Source organism: Rhinolophus hipposideros (genome assembly GCF_964194185.1).
Source record: "Rhinolophus hipposideros genome assembly, chromosome: 13".
Lineage (NCBI taxonomy): Eukaryota > Metazoa > Chordata > Mammalia > Chiroptera > Rhinolophidae > Rhinolophus > Rhinolophus hipposideros.
Window position 1 is genome coordinate 26,003,050 of NC_138059.1, and position 12,684 is coordinate 26,015,733.

Consider the following 12,684-nt stretch of genomic DNA (forward strand, 5'->3'; position numbering starts at 1 on the left):
TAAAAAACATCTGTTTCACTTGGCTCTGTTACTACCTAGCTATGTGAACTTGAGCAAGCAAAGCCTCTAGGCCCCCATTTTTAATCTATAAAATTAGATTGGGTGATCTCTAAGGTAACACAGTAATCATTTTTAATTTAATCATGAAAAAAAAACATACAAGTTTAAGTAGATTTACACAAATAGTGATACAAATATGCAGAGGCTATCCTCCTCATTTTACAAATGAGCAAACTAAAGTCCATAGGAAGCTGATCCCGCGAATATTAGCTGATTTATTGAATGTTTTGTTATGTATCATGCTTTATATACATTATTGTTCATTTGATCGTCACAAACAGCTCTGAGATGAGTATACAGATGAGGTAATTAAGGATGAGAAAGACTGGGCAACTTGTCCTAAATAATAAATAACATAGCTAACTAATAAGTGGTAGAACCAAGATTAAAATTCCAGGCAATCTGTGCTTTTAACTATAATTCCTCCACATTCAAGTAACAAACTATATAATCACTCCAACTCAAGTGCAAAGTAGTCCTTAACTCACTTTTTAACTTCCATTCCACTATACTCTGTAAGTGTAACAATGAAAAGCCAGACTAAATTTTGAAAATAAACCAAATAGTAACTTCAGAGTTGTGTTGTCTTTTTTCTGAAGCTATTAAGGAAAAGAAAAACTTAAATCCTGTTTGATTTGGTATCACACCCTCCTTCCAAGTCCACATTCAACTTCATGAATTTACCTGGTTTAACTTTAAGAACACGAAACTTAATTTATGACAGACACTACCTGTAAAAATAATCAAGTAAAAAAAGGAAAGAAAATCCTACTGAAATGGTCACCCAATCACAATAGGAAAAAAAGCTATCACAGATGTTCAAGATAATAAAACATGCTTATCTTTTACAGTAACAGCATGCAATATTGGAGAAAAATATATGTGTGCATGCATTTTGGTGGAAAAAGGGAATCAATCTGAAATTCAGAATAGCATTTCTTTCGGTTAGGCAGACCATGAACCACCTAAATAAGGAGTAACTTCAATATAAACCATAGCCTAATAATCTTTTGATCAATATTTTAAATAGATTCAAATAAATCAGTTTGTATTCCTGGATCACATGCCAACTCAAGCCAATGAGCAATGGTAAAGTATGTTGTAGGAACATTTACATTGCCGGGGATAATCCAAAAAAGAATCAAGAGTAGAGTATATACAATGTAAAAAAAGCCTTAATGTATATTCCACATATTCAAGAATATAGAAGACACACTGTGCATGGTTAAGTAGAGTTCATGAAGATATAAGAAACCCAGTTTGAACTTATAGAGCTGAAAAATACAGATTAGACATAGCAGAAAAACATCAGTGAAGACAAAGATTTAACAATTAGTAATTGTCCAAACAAAAAGAGAGGGGAAAACAAAACAAAACAAAACAAAAAAACCCACAAAGTACCTATAAGACACATGTCAAGCAGTCCAAAGCATGGATAATTAGAGTTCCCAAAGAGGCCGGAAGAGAAAAAGAAATTTGAAGAAATATGGACAAAAAGTTTACAAATTTGATGAAAACTATACACCCACAGATCCAAGAAAGTAAATGAACCTCAAGTAAGACGAAAAAAAAAAAAAAACAGAAAGAAAAATACACCACAGTATATCATACTTGAAATCAAATTCTCAAAAAGAGTGATAGAGACCATTTAAAATGAACCAAAGAAAAAATATATTTTGTACAGAGCACTAAACAAAGAAAGCCCTGTCAACCTAAAATTCTATGCTCAATGAAAACATCTTTCAGCAGTCTTATCGTGAGCGTGATGGGTGTGGGTGGTGGGTGTGAAAAAAAAAACAAAACATCTTTCAAATACAAAGAAAATGCCAAAGGTATAGGATAGCAAATAAGCGTATGAAAATATGCTCAATATCTTAAGTCATTAGGGAAATGCCAATTAAAACAATGAGTTACTACTAAAGACCAATTAGCATGGCTAAAATCTACAGCTGACAATAATGAATGCTGGTGACAATGTGGAGCAACAGCAACTCTCACTGACTGCTCGTAGGAAAGCAAAATGACACAGCCACTTTGGAAGACAGTTTGTCAGTTTCTTACACAAAGCTAGACATAGTCTTACCATGCCATCCCGATCTAGCTGCTGCACTCCTTAGTATTTGCCCAAATGAGATAAAAACTTACATTTACACAAAGACCTGTACATGAATGTTCATAGCAGCTGTATTCTTACATGCCCAAACTTGGAAGCAACCCAGATGCCCTTCAGTTGGTGAATGCATACACTATGGTTCATCTACAGTAAATTATTACTCAGTAATAAAAAGAAATGAGCTGTCAAGCCACGAAAGACGTGGAGGACTCTTAAATGAGTATTGCTACGTGAAGGAAGCCAATTTGAAATCATACAATCATACTGTAGGATTCTAACTATATGACACACTGAAAAAAAGCAAAATATTGAGACAGTGAAAAAATCAGTAGTTTCCAGGGGTTCAGCAGGAGGAATGGATGAAGAGGCAGAGCACAGAGGATTTTTAGGGCAGTGAAACTGTTCGATGACACTATAATGGTAGATACATGTCATCATACATTTGTCAAAGCCCACATAATGTACAATATGAAGAGTGAATTCTAGCATAAGGTATGGAAACCCATTTTAAATATAAAGACAGGCCAAAAGTAAAACAATGAAAAAGATAAACCATGTTAACAACGACCAAAAATAATCTGACGTGACTATAAGTATCCATCAAAGTAGATTTCATCACAAAGAATATTACAGCGAATAGAGGGTCTTTCATAATGAAACAAGTCAATTCATCAAGACAATGTAAGAATCTTAAACATTTTTATACCTAATGGCAGAGTCTCAAAATACACAAAACAAAATCAGAAATGAAAGAAGAAATAGACGAATACACAATTATAGTGAGATATTTCAACATCCTTCTGTCAATAATTGATAGAACAAATAGAAAATCAGTAGGGATACAGAGAACAACACTATCCCTCAACTTGAATTAACTGACACTTATAGAATAGTCCTCCCACGGCAGCAGAATACACATCATTTTAAAGTGCACATGTAACATGTATCAAGATATACCACATTGTGGACCACAAGTCTTAAATTAAGCCTTGAAAAAGTAGCATGTTCTCCAACCACATGGAATAACATTGGAAATCAGTAACAAAAGATACTTAGAAAAATCCCCAAATATTTAGAAAACTAATATACTCCTAAATAGTCCATGGGTCAAAGAAGAAATAAAGAGAAAGTATTAAAGTAATAAAGAGTAAAGAAAGTAATAAAGAGAAAGAGTTAAAATAAAAATACAATCTATCAAGATTGTGGATGCAGTTAAAACAACATGTAGGGGAAAATTTATAGAACTAAAACACCTGTATTTCAAATACTCAAATTATGAGTATAAAGTAGTCATAATTCTGACTTTAAGTTGGAATCATGTTATAGTTACTTTCTAAGTAATACCTCGAATTTATATTCTAACTCTGTATTACTTGACTATATTCCCTTCGCAGACTAGAAATGCTTTGCTTAGTACAGCAAGGTGTTGTACATAAAACAGATTCAAATTGGGCTTGAATTTGGGCCATGATAAAGAAACCTTGGATTTATTAACCTTGTCTGATAGTTTTTTGTTTTTTTTCTTTTCCTGTAAAGAGGGAATAGGACCACCCATCGCACAGGATTTTTTGAATTGATAAAATAATTAAAACACCAAACACAGTTTCTGGCATATATTAGATTCGTGCAAAAGTAATTGCGGTTTAAAAGGTTAAAAATAACTTCAAAAACCGCAATTACTTTTGCACCAACCTAATAGTAGTTACTCAATGAATAGCAGTTATCTTCCTATTTGTGTGTTATGCTACATTTGCAAGAGTTATAACTCCACAGAGTGCCCAGAAGTGCTTTTTGAAATAGTCTACCAACAGCAAATTAACTGTACCTTATTGTATTATAGTAAATTTATTTATCTCCTATTGCTTTTAACAATTTCCAACAGATCACCAGATTGTTAGTAATAAGCAAAATCCAGGCAAACCCAAACTAGTAATTCCACCAATATTTAAAAAAAATATTCACGCATGTGCTGATGTTAGTGACTCAAAATGTAAAAGCAACACTGTCGTATTTTAGTAATAGGAAAAGCATGATTAGAAGTTTTTTCTAAGGTAATATTACCTTGTCACTGGTAATATATTTGCAATTAATTTTTAGAAATTTCTCAGTAAATGCTTCTTCTTCCTCAGAAGTTGAAGATACAATTCGTGCAGGTCGAATACCAGTAAAAGTAGATGAGGGAGTTGCTTCTTTTGGGTGGACTACATCAGGGTTCTTTAAAAAAATAAATAATGGCACTTTAGAAAACTAAATAAAAATAAGCACATTATTAAAGCCAAATGAATAGCTTTCCTCAATAAGTGTTCTTCCTTTTCATCACCTGGTGGAGGTAAGCCCAAAATATCTTACGTAAAAAATATAGGTAAGAATGGCACTGTTTTCACATTCAGTAAAGATCTTTATAACACAGCTTACACTTATATTCTCAATTATTATTCTTTTAATAGGGGATATATATATGACTTGTATGCCATATTTGGAAAATGTTAAAAACTGCATTTCATGTATCCCAAACACCACACATACACATACACATACATACACACACACACGCAGACACACATTCAGTTGCTCCTTAAGTAAACCACTGGTCCTAATAAGACCATTTAATATATCCCTCAGGTTTTGGGAGCAGAAAAAAAGTAGAGTTCTTATCTGTGATACCTAGGAATTTAGCAGAATCCATTCATTGGAAGAGCCTTTTAAAACCTCAAGAATTTATCAACATCATTTTACAAAGTATTAATTAGTTGGATCACAGGTTCTTAACTTTTTTGGTGTCATGGACCATTGTCTCAGTGAAGCCTTCTCAAAATGTTTTTTTTTTTGAACACTTAAAATATAGGTTTACAAAGAAAGAAGTTACATAGAAACACATTTAAAAATATAGTTTTTTAATTGCAGATGTATAGTAATATATGCTTCCTTATTAATACTTTAAATAACAAGATCTACGGGTGATTCTGGTAATTATAATTTTCAAGTAGATGACTATAAAACAACATTTTGTGACATCTACAACAACGCTAAAGTTGTTGTAAATATCTGTAATGTAAATACCTGAAAATATTTGTGAATTCTACTGGGGACAAAGTCACAAGTATGCCTGGTGCTACTCTATAGTTTGCTGCTTGTAGTGTTAATTGAAAAAAAAAAGTTATATTTCACTTAGAATGTTTTATATCCAAATTCACAGACCCTTTACAACTTACAGTTCCCCTCCTCCAAAGTTCAATATTCTGTACAATGTGGGAAGACTAGGCAGATGTCGTTTACTCTTTGTTTTAAACACCTCCACAGAGGCATTTCATAAATTGTGAGTAACTGCACAATGCCTTGTAGAATACATTTCGTAACAGTAAGGTTCTTCAGACTTTTGAGCTAAAAGTAGCCACTTTGTTACTAATGCCTAATAGCTCTGATTTGGTCTTTTGAAATAACAAGCAAGCCTGCCTCCTCTTCAATCTCATAGCCTTTGAGATACTGAAAAGAGCTACCAAATTTTAACATGACATTTTCTACTCTAATAAATGGATCTAATTCCTTAAACCTATACAAGGACAGGATTTTTATACTTACTTTCTAAACTTCACATACCCCTCCCTAAAATGTAGGGCTGAATCCCTAGCACTTGGACAGATATTCAACACATATTTTTGGAAAGAACAGACCACTGTAGAATACTGTAAAACAACTATATTTAATATACTATGATTTATATTTTTAAAAAACCTAAAATTGTTTTAACAGTTGAAAAACAATGTTTAATCATTAATATCTATTAATGAAGTTCCCAATCTTTTTATTTTATGATGCAAATCATAATAATTTTACATTCATCCTGTTGTCTCTGATAGTTACTATATCTAAGAGTTTTGTATCATATATAAATTCATTTAGCATAGATAATAAGAGATAGTAGCAATAAGAGATACTAACAAAAAGAATACTTATTATATTTAAGTGTATTATATGGACCACTTCATTTAATTTTAAAATTACTCATATTAAGTATATACACTATTACTTCAATTTTTAAGGACACTTATGCTTAGCTAATTTCTCTAACTCGCCCAGTGAGTAAGATGAAGCTGAGATGCAAAACCATGTTGCCAACACATGAACTAATAAGACTGACTATACACCTTCCCTTTCAGGTATTCTTTTGAATAATTTATACACATTTATTTCTGTGAAGGGGGAAAAAAAGCCAATGCAGAACCATAGAAAGCCCCCCCCCCCCGAAAGTAGGCACAAAGTTATCAAGAAATTGTGTCTATGGCTGTTCAGTTACCACCGAATCCAGCTGATAGCATTATCTACTATGTAACCATATGATTCATCAAAACTATTATCACGGTACATTGTCAAATGCCTTCCTTAAATGAATATATACCTCGGTGAACAACATGATCTCTGAGGTTACCTCAAAGTCTCAAATTATATATACAACTCAGTATCTATAGGAATCTCAATTTGTCAATATAATCCTGTTAGAAAGAATATGTAGCTTAGCAACTGCTTGAAGTATAGCTCAAAATAGTACATTTCTTTTAAAAGAGACCAAAATTGTTCAGGGAAAGCCCCATCAGACCTCATTACAGCTTATATACCATGTTTCCTCGAAAATAAGACCTAGCCGGAATCAGCTCTAATGCGTCTTTTGGAGCAAAAATTAACATAAGACCCGGTCATATTTTACTATAAGACTAGGTCTTTAATATCATACCACATCACATCACATCACATATCATATCATATATTAAGTTCTTTTCCAAAAGACTCATTAGAGCTGATTCTCAGGCTAGGTCTATTTTTGGGGAAACATGGTACATGTACATTAAATAAAGTATCAATATCTCCAGGTAGCTGGTTTTGACTGCTGTTTATAGATTCTGATTCTTAATGCTGTGATTTCGAAGCTCGTTTAAATGCTTTCTGAAGCGTCTTTGTGCAACGTTGTTTTAGCTACTAGGGATGAAAAGGTCCCTTAAAAATACAGAAGTATAAACATCTACTTATCAAGCCTCAACTATTGCCCCAAATGTTCAAGTGTGCAAAAGCAAAGCATCACCCGGACAAGTGATCCAAAAATGTTGACTTATGGTTCTCTTTTACTGTACAATATAATTAAATATTATACAATATGATTTGTATAGTATTATTATAAGTCATTACCATAAACTAATAGCAACTCCAAACTCTCCATTTCCCATTTTGCCTTGGCTTTATTGAGGTTTTGCCCCTGTGTGATTGAAAATATGCAGAAATGTTATCTGGTAATATATATAGGTAAGACATACAAAGTTTGAGGAAGATAAGCATACAGACCAATAAATATTAACATTTATATTTATTTCATACAACGTATGTATTGTATATTTTAAAATATTTACTTTTAAAGTAAATGTTATGCTGCTGCATTCAATGCCATAGATAAAATGGGTGCCGATTACCACCTGCAAATTATTATGTTTAACCACCTCTATCAGAATTCATTTGTATTATAGTTCTTAAGACCAACAATTTGAGGCTCTTCAAACCAACACACAGAATAAAATAAGACACAAATAAAAAATAAAGACATGAGAGTGAAGAAGAAATAAAATGCAACTGTACTTGTAAATGTTGTATTAGGGGCTTTGGATCTGGCTCTGAGCTTTTTAGCAACCAGCTTAAAAAGCAAAGCAGGATCCATTTTTAAATCCTAATTGTGGAAATGATGCTCTCATTCAGAATCTAGGAAGAAAACACTCACCCAGTAATTTAACCATGTCTTATGTGTAATGTTACAAATACAGGGATTTCTTCTACATAAAGAATTGCTTTCCTAAAATTTATATAAATACAAAGTCCCATTTTAAGTTCTATTTTTTTCACGTACTAACCATAACATTTTGTTCTGAGAATATAAGATCAAGGTATGATTACAGATAGCATCATCATTTAAAAAGTATATTAAAAATTTAATATACATATTAAAAAATAATAATTCCCTAATAAATAGTTGATATTTAAATTAAGTTTAAAAGCACCAAAGCTAAATTATATTATATAAAATATATAATCTATGCGTTATTTATATATGGTATTTATAGTTATATAAGTTTACTATATGTAATATTAAGCCTGTTTATTATAATAAAGCACTATAAGCCTATTTATTATAATGAAGCACACATATATTTATATATTAAAATTTAGGTTTAAAAGCATGAAAGTTAAAATCATAATTTATCTATTTATTATATAGACCAGATAAACTATATTTTATATATTATATATTTTAGTGATTTTAAACTTGTTTTTAATATTTTTTAACTTATATACATATAGAGAGAAAGGAAGAAAAGAGGGGAGAAGGAAAGAGAGTGGGGAGTCATGTTTGTGACTAGTTTAAGGATGGCATACGTGAGAACAATTCTTAAAGCATATGCATTATTTAACCTCTTCAAACTATCTTGATATTTTTTAAAAAAATTTTAAATTTCTTACACGTCTGCTATTATTTGTAATTAATATCTGTTTTCAGACATACAGGCATACAACTTCAATATGTCAATGAATTATGTGATTATTATGATTAAAATAGAGGGAGGTTTATTTTACTAGATTTCACAAAAATTCTCAAGCTTCCCCTAACCTCTGTAGGAAATTAACCTCACACTTCTATATATCTTCTCATTGATAAGTAAAAAAAAAAATATTCATTGAATGTCTTTTTTTAAAAAAATCTTACTTGATGAGAGTTAGAAAACTTAATGTTCCCTTTTTCTTAGAAAATAAGGGAGGTTAAATTCTGTAATTCTCTCGTAATTTTTAACAGGCAATGTTATGGGTTGATTGTGTCACCCACGAAGACATACTGATGTCCTAATCCACAGTACTTCATAATGTGCCCTTATTTGAAAATAAGGTTTTTACAGATGAAATTCGTTAAGTTGAGGTCATAGAGGGGAGTAGGACAGACTCGTAATCCAATATAGCCAGTTTCCTCATTTGAAAAGGAGGCCGCTACATGAAGATACAGATCCACAGGGAGAGGACAGTCGTACGACTACACAGGCAGAAACTGGAGCAATCCGACAAGCCCAAGCACGCCAAGGATTGCTGGCGAACACCCAACTCTAAAAGAGGCAGGAAGGATTCTCCCCAAGAAGGAGCATGGCACTGCCAACAGCTGTATTCCCGGCTTCTAGTCTCCAGAAACGTGACATAAACCTCTGGTTTAAACATAACCCTTTTGTGACCCTGTTATGGCAGCTCTAGGAAACTAATAGAGGGAAGTAATAATTGTTTAAGTTGTGTAAACAGAAGAAGAATAATATATTAAAAAGTCCAGAGAATCCTATATATTGAAAGTAGAGGAGGAAAAGGGAAAGCAATGTTTTCTGCTCACCTCTTAATCATTTTAAACAATACTTCTGAATTATCTGCTGTACTTTCATTTTTTGCTTTGGTCAAGCAGAAACTTCCTATGTATTACTTCCAGATAGTTCTTTATTACAAACTTTCTAGTTTCTACGATTTATGGTTATTTTAGTTTTAGATCATATGTCTCAGTCACAGAAAATCTGTACTGCTAGTCTTCACCATTTCATCCATCAGTTCAAAAAAGTGGTTAAGAACCTAACGCAAACTAGACATAGATGCCAAGGTTTAAATCCAACTCTAACCACTCATTAACTATGTGACCTTGTGTAAATTACTCATTCTGTTCTCTATGCCTTAGTCCCTCCCATTAATAAATGCCTAGTAAACACTTTTTAAGTACTATAGTGTGCTCCTAAGCTCTATTGCTACTTTATATATTTTCTTCCTGTAAGACCGGCTAGGCTTTCCACAGGATCTCTTAAAAGTAATTTTTTTCAAAACTGTATTTGCATACTACTGTGTATCCAATCCAATTGTTAACAAGTTCTCTGATTTTCTTACAACCTTTCAGATTTATTAGAGTATATTAAAGACTGTTTTATATTAAAGAGATTATAACTATCTGAATATACTATCATACAGTGAAGTATATTAATATAAACATAAACAAAAACTATTTAAATTATTTCATTTTTCACCTTTAAACATTTTTCCTCTGAATTTCATTCTAATTATGTCACACAGGTAGTTTTAGCCTACAATTGCATTAGCATAATGAGTAAATTTAAGGTGCAAAGAGGAGAAACCAAAGGAGGTAGACAAAAAAAGGTTCCTATTTATAAAAAGATGTTAGATTTAAAGATTTTATTATAAAAAGATAATGCAAAGTGGCAACTACTGCTACACTCACTTACAAGGATTAAATATTATTTGTTTCTTTGAGTCCAATTATTAATTGAGCAATAGTTTCTGAGGTATTAGTTTCCAGTTATAAATTGGTAATTAAGAACATGGGCTCTGAACCCAGACCACCTGGACTGGAATCCTAACTTGGCTATTAGCTAACTGAGTGGCCTTTGACACACATTATTTATCCTTTCTCCCTTCGTTTCCTCAACTATAAAATAAATACCGTATTGGTCAGGTACTGAAAGAAACAGATAGCACAACAAACTGAGTGAGTTAAGAGTTTAATAATGGAACTATTTACAAAGGTATACAGTGTAAAATGAAAATCCAGGTGAACAACAGAGGCTTCATTATCACCTACCTGTAGGATTAAAGAGGTAGGAGGAGAGACAGATGCCTAAAGTTAGAGACAGCGGGCTCTGTGGAAGGCCCTCTGTCTGAGAAGAGATGAGATGTTGAAGAATGTTGTCACTCTGGGATGACCTTGTAGGGAGGGACCTAGGAGATTAAACATATCCCCACCCCTGGACCTTCCTATCCTCTTCCACCAATGCTCTCAAAAAAGACCAAAACCAACAGAAGCACAAGGTCAAGGGAACCCAATGATGTAATCTACTGCCCAAAGGAGGAAACAAAAGGGTGAAGTATGGGTCTAGAGGGGATAACAAAGATAGCTAGGCCAAGTGCTTGTTTCTTAAATTTGAGGTTAGGAATAAATGATAATGCTTTTAAAGTGCTTAGAGTTGTATAAGATACATAGTAAATTTTACGTGTCTTTTTAATTTACTCTCACTTTGGTTCTACCCCCTTCTATGTTTCTTTGTCAGTATGTGTTTTACCCTGAAATTCTCAAAGATATTATTTTTATGTGAAAATAAGTTTTTCAAAAGGCTGCTGAGATCCTTTATGCTACCAAAGATAGGAACATAATATTATAGCCTCATAAGTAAGCCAAAACCAAGTTGAACATCCAAAGGAAATCTATCGGTGATTATTAAAAATATAAACAATTTCTGGGGAAACATATAATAATACTACTAATAAACATTAATACAAATATGAATTATATCTAATAAAACATAAGATCCTTGCTTCTAAGGGACTTATAAATAGAATGGAAGACATAAACCCAATTATCACAATATTGAGATATAAGCATTTCTATATGTTATATAGCAATATTATCTTGGGATCTAGTAATGACTGTTTCTGTGTTTAAAAAAACAACTAAAGTTTGTATTTGTTCACAATAATTATTTCTAACTATTGCCCACAATCAGATAGCAGGTGATGGCTATCATCCGGGTAAAGAGAACTTCAAGAATTCTTACATTTCTTACCCTTTTTCTGGAACGAACTCAGGGAGAAACAATTATATCATGACTGGTCATATTAGAGGATACTTTTGGGCCCACCTTCAATAGCAGGTTAAAAAGTCATTCATATGGCTTTATTATTCTCTCCCCCTCTTTCACCAACATGAAAAAAGTGAGGAAAAGAGCATTTTTAAAGTAGGAGGAGGCCTGGTCTTGTTGCTCTCTTGAGCTTCAGCACTATCTTCTCTTTGATCACATGTTTTCAATAAAGCCAGTTGGTAGGCAGATTTGGGGTAAAGCTGAGGGACAGAAAAGGGCCCCACAGATTCCAGTTAGGTAAGATGCTATAATCTAGGCTTCTCAAAATTATGCGTTAGGGTTTGAAACACAAGCTAAATTAACCTAAGGATACAAGGCTCTCCTTTGGAACTGCCCCTTAGGAGTATATCACTTTTGAAGTCACATGGGAAAATGGCAAGGCCATATTCAAGAAGGTATTCTTGCATCATTTGGTGCAGCAACACCTATCATTAGAATCTCACTTTCATTTTCATCAAAGAGGATAAATGTAATATATTCCTTTCATGTGACTACATTCTAAAGTACAATGTATAGTCATATTTACAAATAAGATATCCAACTAATAATCACTTGAAAAAGACATCACTTTCCCTCTCTCTCTTTCTCTCTCTCTCTCTCTCTGACACACACACACACACACACACACACACACACACACACACGATTTCTTTTATTACTAGTGTGCCATTTGGTATACTAAATTTTCAGTGCAAATTGGGGCAGAAAAGAAAAAGATGTCTCCTAAAGTTAGCAGAGTGACAAAGAAGGATCTCCCATAGGAGTCAAGCCATTTAATAAAGGAATAGTCTTTTACAGGTAAACATAATCATT

At 32.7% G+C, this 12,684-nt stretch overlaps 1 protein-coding gene across 10 annotated transcripts in view; it reads right to left on the bottom strand.

Annotated features, from left to right (window-relative positions):
* The window catches only part of OXR1 (oxidation resistance 1), a 457,475-nt gene that overhangs the window by 44,204 nt on the left and 400,587 nt on the right, over positions 1–12,684 (bottom strand). For all 10 annotated transcript variants that reach the window (XM_081071197.1, XM_081071201.1, XM_081071208.1 and 7 more), the window contains one exon: positions 4,235–4,387. In XM_081071197.1, the coding sequence (XP_080927323.1) occupies positions 4,235–4,387 (153 nt within the window). The remainder of the gene's footprint in view (positions 1–4,234; positions 4,388–12,684) is intronic.